Source organism: Gnatocerus cornutus, chromosome 5, assembly GCF_029298725.1.
Source record: "Gnatocerus cornutus isolate USDA-ARS CGAHR chromosome 5, icGnaCorn1.1, whole genome shotgun sequence".
In the NCBI taxonomy this organism is placed as follows: Eukaryota; Metazoa; Arthropoda; class Insecta; order Coleoptera; family Tenebrionidae; genus Gnatocerus; species Gnatocerus cornutus.
In genome coordinates, this window is record NC_142237.1 from 11260432 (window position 1) to 11273533 (window position 13102).

The 13102-nt window shown below is 34.4% G+C and overlaps 2 protein-coding genes across 2 annotated transcripts; one reads left to right on the forward strand and one right to left on the reverse strand.

Moving 5' to 3' along the window:
- Positions 1–4048: 4048 nt before the first annotated feature.
- Positions 4049–5669, forward strand: LOC148174468 (uncharacterized). The gene has a single exon (XM_088036196.1). It carries the CDS (start codon positions 4133–4135, stop codon positions 5546–5548), a length of 1416 nt encoding a protein of 471 aa, XP_087892322.1. The 5' UTR covers positions 4049–4132; the 3' UTR covers positions 5549–5669.
- A 1718-nt stretch (positions 5670–7387) lies between these two features.
- Positions 7388–9258, reverse strand: LOC148174469 (uncharacterized). The gene is made up of 2 exons (XM_088036086.1): positions 9080–9258; positions 7388–9018 (listed from the first exon to the last, which is right to left on the reverse strand). Exon 2 carries the CDS (start codon positions 9005–9007, stop codon positions 7529–7531), a length of 1479 nt encoding a protein of 492 aa, XP_087892212.1. The 5' UTR covers positions 9008–9018; positions 9080–9258; the 3' UTR covers positions 7388–7528.
- Positions 9259–13102: the final 3844 nt, after the last annotated feature.

The following is a 13102-nucleotide window of genomic DNA, read 5'->3' on the forward strand; positions in this document are numbered from 1 at the left end:
TTGAAATTTTATTTTTTTTAGTATGGAAGTTAGCTGCTTTTCAGTCTCTAATTCAAACACGGTTGATATCTCGCTTATTTATGAAACAATATTAAAATAGTGGTGTTCATTTTACGCAGAATTTCACGTAGAAACCAAAAAGCTAAGACTTGTTAACATCGGGCCACAAATAACAGAGTTATGAGCGATCAAACTTTCGGATATTGAATTTTGAGTTGGAAAATTTTCAAAACTCAATATCTCCGAAACTACGGAAGATTTTGGGAAACGGTTTTCACCATTGATTTTCTCGGCTCATTTGACTTTAGAATCTGCCCTCAAAAGTCGAAAATTCAATGATCAATTTATTGGGCAAACAAATTTTGCGACTCAATCGATAAAAAAATTTTCAATTTGTTGTTTTTCGATCGTCCCTCGTAAACTACCTGCCCTATCGATCTGAGATTTGGCCAGTTGATAGAATTCGTGCTCTCATTCGATCGAAATACAATTCAATTGTACTAAACGCAGTTTTCGCGTCGAAACAGTTTCTTGAAAATGACCCAAAAAACACCCTCTAAAAATCTATTTGTTAAGAAAATTTGAGCTATATAAGCTTAATTAACACAGAATTTTGCGCTGAATCCAAAACTACCATCATTTTTTTCGTCCGTCAACAAAAAACTGAATTAGAGGCGTTTAAAATATCGAGTTGTCACCAGAGGGCTAAAATTTTGGAGGTTTAAAAAGGATTTTTTTCGATATTTCCGGAACTAAGACGAATATAAAAAACCCTTTCCGAAATCGTTTTTCTTGCATTTTTTTTCTTTAGAAATCGATCTTAGATAGTTCGAATTCAAAATTTACATTTCTTTCAGTTCATTACAATGTGCCAAACTACAACATTTTAGAACAAAAAATGGAGAATTTAGAAAATTTTATTTTATGACGAACCAAAGATTTTAGTTCAGAAAGTGGAAAGCCTTCGAGAAAGCTCTGTTCGAAAAAAATGCTTTCGAGAATTTGTTCTATATCAAGAGAGCAGATTATACCCGGAATCTCCATCAAACGTCCATTTTAATTTATTATCCCAGTAAATAAACGTTTCGCTTTTAATTAGATAATCCCGAATTTTTCTGGCTGTGGTTTCTTATAAAAACGACAAAGCCTTCTACCTTCCTCTCAAACTTTTTTCAGTTCTAAAAACCCGTAATTAATTCTGAACGAAAAAAAAACACGTAATCCCTTAAAAGACAGCTACAAATCTCGTCTCCACTCCATTGAACGCAACTTAATCACGTTAAAACCTTAATGAAATAAAAACTTAGAACGCCAGACTCTTTTCGTGCGTACTTTTCATCCTAAAAACATAAATAAAAGTTCGTTTTCGACTAAAAAACGTCGGTCTTTCCGTCACATCCTGAATGCAAAATCTTCGGTTTGATTAAAGAATTAAATAAAGCAAAGTAATGGATTCAAGTTCATCAAGTTTGTTTTGACTGTCGTCTCGGAGACTTTTCGTTGATTGCAAAAACACAAAATCAACTTTACTTCCCTTGATTGAAGAGACTTTTAATTGTATTATGCAAATTGTGTGTTTTTATATTTGCATTCTCGAAGGGCGCGATCGAATCGCGGAATTTTCGTGCTATAAAAAGCTAGAGTGACCCTTATTGAATCTCGTTCGGATTGGAGCGAATCAGAGGATGATCGTTATAAGAAGCGGCTGCAAATATTTAGCTGTTGAATATGCATGAGGTCTAAAGTACACCGTCTGTTTTTCCATCGTCCTCAGATTGTCAGTCGACAGCCGACGCTACGAAACGTCCACTAATGGTGCGCACTCTTATTCCAGATCAATTTTAAGCACTCATAACTCCTATTTTGCTTGTAAATTGTTCCCTACACGGATTGATATGCAAATCTCGAGCCTCTCTGACGCCTTTGTCACCTAACACTTGAACGAATTTCGCAAATCAAAGCACCGGACGAGTGCAAATCGAAAGATGACGACTTAACGAACATTCGAAGTGAAAAATTCTAATTTTTAGTTAATTCGGGGAACCACAGAAAGGGAATAAAAATAACAAGATAAGAAACGCTGTCACGACAATTCGCATAAGTGAAAAATAAAAATGTCTTGTCAAGTTGTAAAATAATGTCCGTAAAGCGTTTAACGTTTTCCCCGATAACCAGAAAACACGCCATGCGAAGTTTCCGTGTCGCCAGTCCCTCAATCTTTATCTAAATTCACATATACGTATAACACTTCTATATCTAAACCGTCGAATTTCCACTCGTTTCCATAGCCTATATTATTTACTTTTCCGCATGCTAATTACGATAATAGATGGCGCGTGTTCCAGCCTCACATGTATAAAATGTAGCGCACGGAACATCCGTTTTAGAAATCAGGGCCAATAGCTAAGGCTGTTCTTGCCATTACTCATTTAAAGTGCCTAGACTGGCCATTCCACGGAAGGAAATGTAAAGTGGTCTCTATTCCGGAAGTCGCTGAAAGAATGCCGGACGGTTATCGCACATACTTCCGGTCAAACGTTCCGCCAAATCGGAAGTTACAGTCTAACGTATGCGATAGTGTCTATGCTGTTTTGTTACGAAGGACGAGGCGTGCAGAAGGTGAGAGGAATGGAAAAAAGGCACGTTTTGAATTTTTAGCGCAAATATTTTTCCCGGCGCATCCACCAAAAGTATTTGCATATTATTACAAAAATTGAAAGATACATATAAATAGGGAGGTAAAATAATATCTATACGTCACTTCTTCTGCAGAGAATTTACCGATTTACAAAGGAGCAATTTTAGAACAAGAAATAGAAACATTATTTAAGAACGAATTTTCAATTTTTCTATTGATGTTTGGATCTTTGTTAGTTTTTAAGTTATAACTATGAAATTTAAGGGGGTTATAATTTCCCAAATGTTTAATAACTGTGCTAAAATTAAAAAAATTTAGAACAAGAAATAGAGATTTTAGAAAATTTAATTTTAGGACGTGGTACCATTTTTTTTACTTTATTTCATTAAAATTCGTATGTTTGTTAGTTTTTAAGTTATGACTACGAAATTTGAGGAGGTAACTACTTTCAAAGTGTTCATTATCTGTGCTAAATTACAAAATATTAGAACACGAAATAGAGATTTTAGAAAATTTTATTTTACGACGTACTAACATTTTTTTACTTTGTTTTAATAAAATTTGTATCTTTGTTAGTTTCTAAGCCATGCCTATGAAATTTAAGGGCGTTACTATTTTCAAAGTGTTCATTAACTGTGCTAAAGTACAAAATTTTAGAGCAAGAAATAGAAATTTTAGAAAATTTTATTTTAGGACAAATAATTTTTTTACTGTTTTTCATTATAATTCGTATCTTTGTTAGTTTTTAAGTTATGCCTATGAAATTTGAGGGGGTTACTATTTCCAAAGTGCTCAATAACTGTGCCAAATTACAAAATTTTAAAGGAAAAAATAGAGATTTTTGAAATTTTTATTTTAGGACAAACCATTTTTTTTTACATTTTTTCATTAAAATTCGTATCTTTGTTAGTTTTACGTTATGACTACGAAATTTAAGGATGTAATTTTTTTCAAAGTGTTCATTAACAGTTCTAAAGTACAAAATTTAAGAACCAAAAATGGAGATTTAAAAAAATTTCATTTTAGGACGTATGTACCAAAATGTGTTAACTTTTTTTCATTACAATTCGTATCTTAGTTAGTTTTTAAGTTGTCACAATGAAATTTGGCGAGAGTGCTATTTCTAAAGTGTTCATTAGCTGTGCTAAAGTACAAAATTTAACGATTTACGACAAACATAAAAAAAAAAATAAAGAAAAAGACTGTCAAAAAATGATAACGTAAAGTAGCAACGTGAAGCCGCCGTAACTTTAGCCACTACCAGCAAGCAGCAAGTGGTTGTCAAACTCAAGGTTAAACATGTCAACACGAAATTAACAGAAACCGTTCTCACAGAGTTTAATGGTTCGTATGTTTATTTCCATTATATTTCCAACTATTTTTCATTATTTTCTTGTTTTTTAGAACTTCCCTCTTGCTCTGAATTTAAGTTTCATTCATCATTGTTTTCAAATAACATAACCCACTCAAGTGGTTCGGCGCCAAATTCAAAAAATGGATTTCAACTCTTTAAACACGAAGTCGTTTATCAAAGACTTAAAGTGCAGCATGTGTAAAAATTACCTCTCGTACTTTCCCGTTCGCCTAATTAATAACAATTTGAATGTTTGTGGACGATGTGAAGTACCCAAAGATCCAAAAAGCGAAGAAACGGTCCCGCACGCACATAATAAGGTCTATGAAATTGTAGCTGAGGAAATAATATTCCCTTGTCGTTACGTCAGTGAAGGTTGTACTGTGATGTTACCATGCAAAGACATCCCTCATCATGAAGACCACTGTCCACTTCAATTAGTTAAATGTCCCGCAAACTTATTAGATTCGTGCAATTTAAATGTGGCGCTTTCTGAAGTCAGCACTCATTGTAAAGAAGCGCACAAAGATTTAATTTTGATTGATCAAAAATTTGAAATTGATTTAACAAAGTCGGCAAAGCTCAACAATATCGTGGTTGATGGTGACTGTTTTGTTTTCAAGCGGGAGTTTGATGCAGAAACAAAGAATTTGCTATGCACGTTGATATCTAACAAATTCGATTTTAAATTGTACAACATTTCATTACAGAACGACGATGTCACTTTTGTGAAAAATTTGGCCAATTCGCCAGGTGAGACTAAAATGTGTTTAAATTTTTTTGAAGCGGGAAACGCGACAATAAAATGTCAATTATTCAGAGGAAAAACTAAAGAAAATAATGACAGGTCGATGGAGGATATCAGACAAAAAATTTCGAATATTTTTGAATGCAACGGTTGTCACAAAGTTATTAGACCTCCCATTAAAATGTTCTGCAAAGAGGAAAAAATATCATGTGTGGATTGCGTACCGAGACATTGCAATTACACTTATTTTACCAACAGTGAGAAGTTCAATCGATTAGCAGAAAGTCTACTTTACAATTGCCGGTATTCAAAGATTGGTTGTAAGTACATATCGCACCCTTCTGATTTAGAAAAACATGAATGTTCGTGTTCTTTTAAAACGATCGACTGTCCATTGGGCTGCAAGTGGAAAGGAACAATTCGCGAATCAGTATTGCATATTAGTAGAGACCACCAGAAAAATTTTGCACATAACTGTGAGTTCTATGTTAATATAAACAATTTTCATTATAATCAATACGTTCTTAAATTTGCGAATTTTTTGTTTCGATTGACTTTGATAAGAAGGAACAACCACTTTGGTTGGTTCGTACAAAAAATCGGAGATTTCCAAGACGATTTCAAGTATGAAATTGAAGTGTACGACCTGAATGACAATACATTGAGTGCAACAAAATGGTGTTCTTCGTTAAAAGAGGTTGGCGATTTAGATCAAAACGAGGTATGCTGCTTTGTGTTAGATCAATTTCAAAGTATGTTGCTAAATTTGAATACGGTGCGTTTTCGAGTTCGCATTTTCAGGCGGTAGAAACCTAATAATTGGGTTGGTAGCTCTGACAGGCTGTTATGGGTACAGCGCTGCCAACAGCGTAGTTATTAATTTTAGTTTTAGGGTTAAATGACGGAATAAAACGAATTCGTTGTGTTGATCTTGTTTTGTTTTATTTTTTCCTCACCTGGATTTCCCATTTAAAAATACTAATTACTGTAAATCGCACGGCGGAAAAAAGCAATAAGAACTTTAACAACTCCCAAAGAGATTGTTGATTTCAGACAAATGCGTACTCCAAAAGATCTTAAAAGGGTTTTACGATTTTGCAATTTGAGATGACCACGCGATTTTTAGATGGCAGTATTGTTCGTCACAGTGGTGAAGAAGCCGTGAATCTTCTTTTTAAAGTTTTTTTTTTATTGACTTCAGTAATTAAATTGCAAAATTGTAGAGCAAAAAACTCAAATTTTAGAAATGTTTATTTTAAAATTCAAGCAAAAATTTCCGACATCCTGCAGTTAAATTTGTAATTTTAGTAATTTTAGAGCTACAGGTAAAAAATTTGGGTAAGTTACTATTTATGAGTCGTGTAATAACTCTACCAAATTTCACAAATTTTTGGCAAAGCACAAATTTTAAAAATTTTCATTTTGAGGAGAGAGCAAAAATTTCCGAAATCCTCCACTAAAATTCGTAATTTTGGTAGTTTTAGTGCTACAAAAGGGAAATTAGGGAAAATTACTATTTTTAAGTCGGGTATTAACTCTACTAAATTGAAAAAATTTAGGATGAAAGGCACAAATTTTAGAAATTTTTGTTTTGAGAAGGCAGTAAAAATCTCCGAAATCCTCCAGTAAAATTCGTAATTTTGGTAATTTTAGTGCTACAGCAACGAAATTTGGAGAAGTTACTATTTTTGATTCGTGTATTAACTCTACCAAATTGCAAAAATTTAGGATGAAAGGCACAAATTTTAGAAATTTTTGTTTTGAGAAGGCAGCGAAAATGTCCAAAATCCTCCAGTAAAATTCGTAATTTTGGTAAATCAAGTGCTATAGCTACGAAATTTGGGGAAGTTACTATTTTTTCTATATAAATTTGTTCCCTCATATTCACTTTTCCCCTCCGCTTTATTTTAATAAATTTACATTTCTTGTATCTGCCTGTCTTGATATTCTACCTCGTTTCCGATTATCCTTCTTAGATTCCACGTTGGTGAGATCAATGAAATTACTTCGTTCGTTTTTTCTTTTACACCAAATTATCCATTAATTTTTTTACTCTTATTAAAAAAATAAAAAACCGTTCAACCTCCCAAAATATTTATATTTTTAAATGTGTACACGCCCGTAATCCGTCCACTTTTTATCCCACTCTTTGTTCCCTCCTCATTCTTTACTTTTCTTTCACAATAAGTTAGTGAAATTAATCACTTCCTCCTCGTGTGTTGAACACTAGGCTCATTACGCATGTGAAACTTCCTGCTTCGCTCCGGTCGCATTGTGCGGTTTCCGGAGTCCGGTCTGGTGGACAGACCAAGATAGACGATGTATGGTGGAATCCCTGAAACACCACTGATTTACTGCGGTTGAATTTTTATACGGTCCTTCCTATACGGGACTCGCACTAATACATGATTTACAACGCACATAAATCCACCCTCGATCCTACAACAACAAGATAATGAATTGTTGGGAATTTCATTTCCTTAATTGCACACATGTTCGCTATAACTTATAAACGGCAGTTTGGAGCGCCGAAAAAAGAGTTATTATGCTGCTGCGAGGATTTAAGGACTTTTGTTTGGGGACACAAAAAGTCCTTTCTAAGATGGTGGAGGCGCCGGGAAAAGGTCATTTAATAACATAAAAATTACAACTTTATTTGGTAGATAAAAAAGCAGTGGTTACAAAATGTGGGTCAAGAAGAGCATAAATATCACAAGTGGTTTTATAATAAAACAGTGGTAGTAAAAAGGTACATAAAAATTAGAAATTAGTAATTAGCTGTTAGTTGTCATGGCTTGTCTTCATTTTTGGCATACTGGCAAAAAATCCGCACTCTAAACTTCAGCACGTACTTACTCAACATATCCTCGAACTGGCTCAACATAAAATAACAAAAATCGCGATGATTCCCAAACAACAACTTCTCCTCCACCAGCGGCGTACAATTCTTCGTCGTGACCATTCTCCTCCTGTTATTAACATCAATCAACTCAATTTCGTACCAAAACTCGCTGCGAAACTCCCCGATCATTTGAACAGACCACCGACAACAATCCTTCTGACTAGAAAAACACAATCTGAAGAAATAACTGGCAAACTTAAGAATGTAAGATTTGGTGAAATTCAAGCAGCCGAAACCATCACAGACTTGGACAAAGAACTCAGCGGAAGGAGCGATATCTTGGGGGTGTTCCGTCGAAATGTGAGAGACGGTGTCGCGGGAGAGGCCCTTCCATTCACAGGGAAGAGGGCAAGAGGTTGGTCGGAACGAACAGAGAGACTCGTGGTGGGTTAGTTGAAAGGGGTGGAAAGCTAGAGAGCAACCGTTTGGTTGGTACTTGCAGGGGTAGAGTAACATTTCGGCAAGTTTGTTCAAGGAGTCGTTGTCGAAAGTGTAAATATAATTTCCATTGCAGGAAGAACAGAAGATTTTATTCTGTTTGAAGAAGATCTGCACGGGGGGTCTCAACATTTTTTTACAATTATAACACTGCAGGATCTTCATGACTGTTTCCACCATCTCGTTCTTACTCGTCATGGTTTTGTTACCACCCTCCGGGTCTAACAAATCGAGTTTTATAGTAGAAGAGCTCCCAGGACACTCAAAAACCTTCAAGCAGATATCAGTTCGGAACGACGCTCGCCTGTGTTTGTTAAAGCTACGCAAAATACTCGTGCAGTCGTTTTGTAGCGACAGTCTGTAAGTCTCCAACTTCATTTGGTCGTATTCTGAAGACATCAGGGTGCAACTCAGGTTTTTGCTGCCTGTCTCAAAAACCCCTTTAAAAATAAAACAACCCTCCTTCCTTATCACAATATTGTTGCAATTTTTGGACTCTGCTAAATCAATTTCGAGTTTCTCACCAAAGACTAGCTCAGCGTGTGCTTCTTTGCAGTGCTTCGCCACGTCTGGTAGTGTCACCATTTTCCGACAGGCCTCCAACAAACTAGCTGGACATTTAACTAGCCGAACTGGACAGACATTCTCATGATTAGCCACGTTTTTTCCTAATAATTTCTCGGTGCAGCCTTCGTTAATAAATCGACAGGGAAACGTGACTTCTTTGGCAATAGTTTCATAGACTTCGTTCCGAATATGAGGGACCACATCGTCGCTGTTTTCTGGATCCTCAGGGATCTCGCAGCGCCCACAAATATTCAGATTATTTTTGGTTAAAAAAATGGGAAAGTAAGAAAGGTAGTTCTTACAAACGCTGCACTTCAGGTCTTTGATGAAGCTGTTCGTTTCAACGGTGTTGAAGTCCATGGTGTGGCGTCCTGCAATTTTATTTTTGAATGAGGGTAAAATGCCGCCAAAACACTTGTTGATTCTGCTTACCTCATGTGAAACTGCGAAGGGGTTAGTTTGGGGGTGTTTGAATATCGAAGGAACCAGAAATGGGGGCTTTGACCAGAATTATGGGATAATTGGGTAAATTGATGACGGGTGTTGGGAGTGGAGCTTGAAAAACTAACCTAAGAGTGTAAACAATGAGAGTCACGTGGGTTGTGTTTGACGGATGTGGCTAGAGGCGCGGGTTCGGGAATGGTATAAAGTCATTTCAATTGCCGTTGTTACATTTAAAACTTTTTTTAACGTTTAGTAGCACACTCGGTATATTTGTAAGTTGCAAATTTATAAAGGAGCAATTTTGAAAATCTGCAAAATTTGAAAGGGATAAGTTAGATACCTGTAATGGATGCATGCCATTTTTGATTAATAGATGGCTTAACAAGCAACTGTCAAGATTATTAAAGATTAAATTAAAAACTTGTAAAAAAACAGTATATACAACTTGTAGTTGATAATATTTTAATAATAACACAATAATTTGTTTGCCATATCAACTTGAGTTACACTTTATTGTAGTTCATGTATTTTACTATCGCGGAATCAAAATTTCGAACATGTTTAAAAATTGTAAACTGTCCTTTGATTTTATAACCTTAAAATTTATAAACGGCACAGCAAGTGTCAGAAATTTACTTTAAATGTCAGTCACAATGACAATAAAGCTTGCTTTACATTGCCATGTCAAAAAGTGATGTTCGAAATTTTGATTCCGCGATAGTACATTTTCGCATTTTTGTTTTTAAGTTATGACAATGAAATTTGGGGAGAATACTACTTTTAAAGTGTTCGTTAACTGTGCTAAAGTGCAAAAATTTAGTACAAATAATAGAGATTTTTGAAAATTTTATTTTAGGACTAAAGAGAAATATTAAATATTTTTTTGTTAAAATTTATATTTTTGTTAGTTTTTTAGTTATAAGTCCAAAAATAAAACTTTCTAAAATCTCAATTTCTTGTTCTAAAATTTGGCCCTTTAGAAAATATACGAACACTTTAGAAATTGGAACTTTGGCAAATTTTATGGTCATAGCTTAAAAACTAACAAAGACATAAATTTTAATTAAAATAAATAAAAATTTTTGGTTGGTTCTAAAGTAAAATTTTCTAAAGTTTCTATTTTTTCTTCTAAAATTTTGTATTTTGCGACAGTTAATGAACACTTTAGAAGTAGTATTCTCCCCAAATATCATTGTCATAACTAAAAAACTAACAAAGACATAAATTTTAATAAAAGAAAATTAAATTCTTGGTTCGTTCAAAAATAAAATTGTCTAAAATCTCTATTTTTTTGTTCTAAAATGTTGCATTTTAGCACAGTTAATGAAAACTTTAGAAGTAGTATTTTCTCCCAAATTTCAACTATGTAACGTTGTCTTAGATTCTAGGCTTTTCAATATTATTTGTTTGCTATTGTGTCCAAACAATTTAATTCAGCCATTCTAACAATGCAACAAACATCACACACCGTTTCTCTAATTACTTCCCTTATCGATCAAATATCTCCTCAAACAAAGGCATGAAGGCACATTTATCGCCAGCATTGTTCCCAGCAACTGATTGCCTTTTGAGTATGACGAATGACCGCTCTCTTATTATTTATCTCGACCTAACGCAACCCTTGCGAATGTAGATTTACTAACCGAAACCCATACATCATCTTCTCACTTTATACCGTATTTAACGATATAAAATTCAGTGGACTTTGGTAACATTGATGGTAGGAAACGGTCCTGGCCATATGTAGAACTACATTTGAGAACAACGATGTAATTATGGGTGTTAGACAAGCGATCGCGACGAGTTTGTGGAGGCCTTATCAGGTGTTAAGCTTAGAGAAAGCTCCGTGTGAACGATGCAAGAAGCTCTGTTCGGAGCTTATTTGCATGCTATCAAGTACACTTTCTACCCTCCAGTTTACTACTGCCGAACGTGTAAGCCATTCTTTCAACTGAGGACCTCATATTTAATTCAAATGCTGGCAAATGACGACAACAAATCTGAGCGAAGATCAATATTTTCTGTTTTACCAAAGAGAGCAAATAGTTGGGTAAATATTTCATCAAGTCCTGGACTAACTTATTTATAGTCTGCATAATCCTAAACCCAGTACATCATCCTAAGAGCATTAGAAGAAATAAACGTCGTCGCGTAATCACTTTTAAAGGTAGATCGGAACACAAACGTGGACCGTGCGCGATGATTCAGTGGGGAGATTTATCCTACCCTTGCATAACTCGTCGATTTGCATACCATTTGCATACTAGTTGATATTGCAAGTCTGCAAAGGACACCCTCAAGAAATCTCTATCCCAACAAATCAAAACAGAATCGGCTCTACACTATTCAACTCCCAATGAAATTGTCAAGTCGAAAAGTAAAGGAGCAGGATTTTCGGATACGTTTCTGCATGTCCTGCTAATTGCAGGCTTAGGTAAGGAGAAGGAACAGCAGGAGACGAGACAATATTGCGTATTGTGAGCTAATAAAAGTGCCAAGCCAGGGACGAAGCACTTAATGCCAATGAAATGTAAGATAAAACAATCCCATTACCGAGACGATGTTTACAACGGAGACAAGAAATATTTATGGAGAGGACGAATAAATCCGGACGGTACGCGCATTTAGGGGATTAAACCGACTATTGCCGGAGGGAAAATGAAAAAATCCATGTACTACAATAAAGTGTAATGGCTCGGTTTAATAAAACGTGCGAAAATGCGAATGCAAGTTGTGTATACTGGTTTTTCTACGTATTTTTAAAATAAACTTGACATTTGCTTGTGGAGCCATCTATTAATCAAAATTGGTATGTATCCATTACAGGTATCTAACTTATTACTTTCAAATCCCGCTGATTTCTAAAATTGCACATTTTTGGTTTGTTCAATAATAAAATTTTCTAAAATCTTTATTTCTTGTTATAAAATTTGATCTTTTAGAACAGCTAATAAACACTTTAGATGTAGTATTCTCCCCATATTTTATTGTCATAACTTAAAAACCAACAAAAATACGACTTTAAAATTTATATTATGGGACCAATAAGGAATTTTATTTTTTTTTTTATTAAAATTCGTATTTTTATTAACTTTCAAGTTATGACATTGTGATTTAGGGAGAATACTACTTCTGAAATGTTCATTAACTGTGACAAAGTGCAAAATATTATAACAAAAAATACAGATTTTAGAAAATTTTGTTTTTAGAGGAACCAAGTATTTTATAAATTTTTTAACTAAAATTCGTATTTTTGTTAGTTTTTAAGTTTTGACTATAAGATTTTAGGGGGTTTACTTTTTGTATAGTGTTCATTAACTGTAAATTTTAGAACACAAAATAGAGATTTTAGAAAATTTAATTTTAGGGCCAACCAGGAAGGACCGGGAATTTAAACTTTTTTTTTATTTAAAATTTATATCTTTGTTAATTTTTAAGTTATGACAATAAATGTTGCCGAGGTTACTATTTCTATAATAGTATATTATGAAACGCGTTTCATAATGAACATTTTGCGGCACGCACGTTTTAAGACTTTAGTCATAAAGTAGTAAGTGCGGCAAAATGCATTATGAACAAGTATCATACGCTATTTTTTCTATTTGCCTTATTTTAAACGAAAAAACTTGATTTCGAAATCTAGGGAATTTTAGGGTAGTTGGCATTTGCAAAATGTTCAGGAAAAAAAATCGAAGTAGCCAAATCTAATTTCAGTCAGTTTGACAGGTGTGACGTTTTGAGGTTATCGAAGCGCAAGAGAGCCAAGAGAACGAAGATGTTGATCATGATCATGATGGTTCTCTTGCATCCAAACAGTTTTTCTCCGATGAATTGTTAAGTCAAGTACAACAAGAAATAATAGTGTATTGATCGATTTATCATGGTTGATTAAAACCAAAATCTAAATTGTCAACGTTGACGACAGGTTGACAGTTTGTCTGCTGCAAACCTAAGAAAAATATATGCTCCTGGAAATATTGGCACGGGATTGGTCCATTACGATACCGAAAT

Coding starts and splice junctions, on each gene's coding strand:
- LOC148174468 (XM_088036196.1), top strand. CDS start 4,133: ATGGATTTCAACTCTTTAAACACGAAGTCGTTTATCAAAGACTTAAAG.
- LOC148174469 (XM_088036086.1), bottom strand. CDS start 9,007: ATGGACTTCAACACCGTTGAAACGAACAGCTTCATCAAAGACCTGAAG.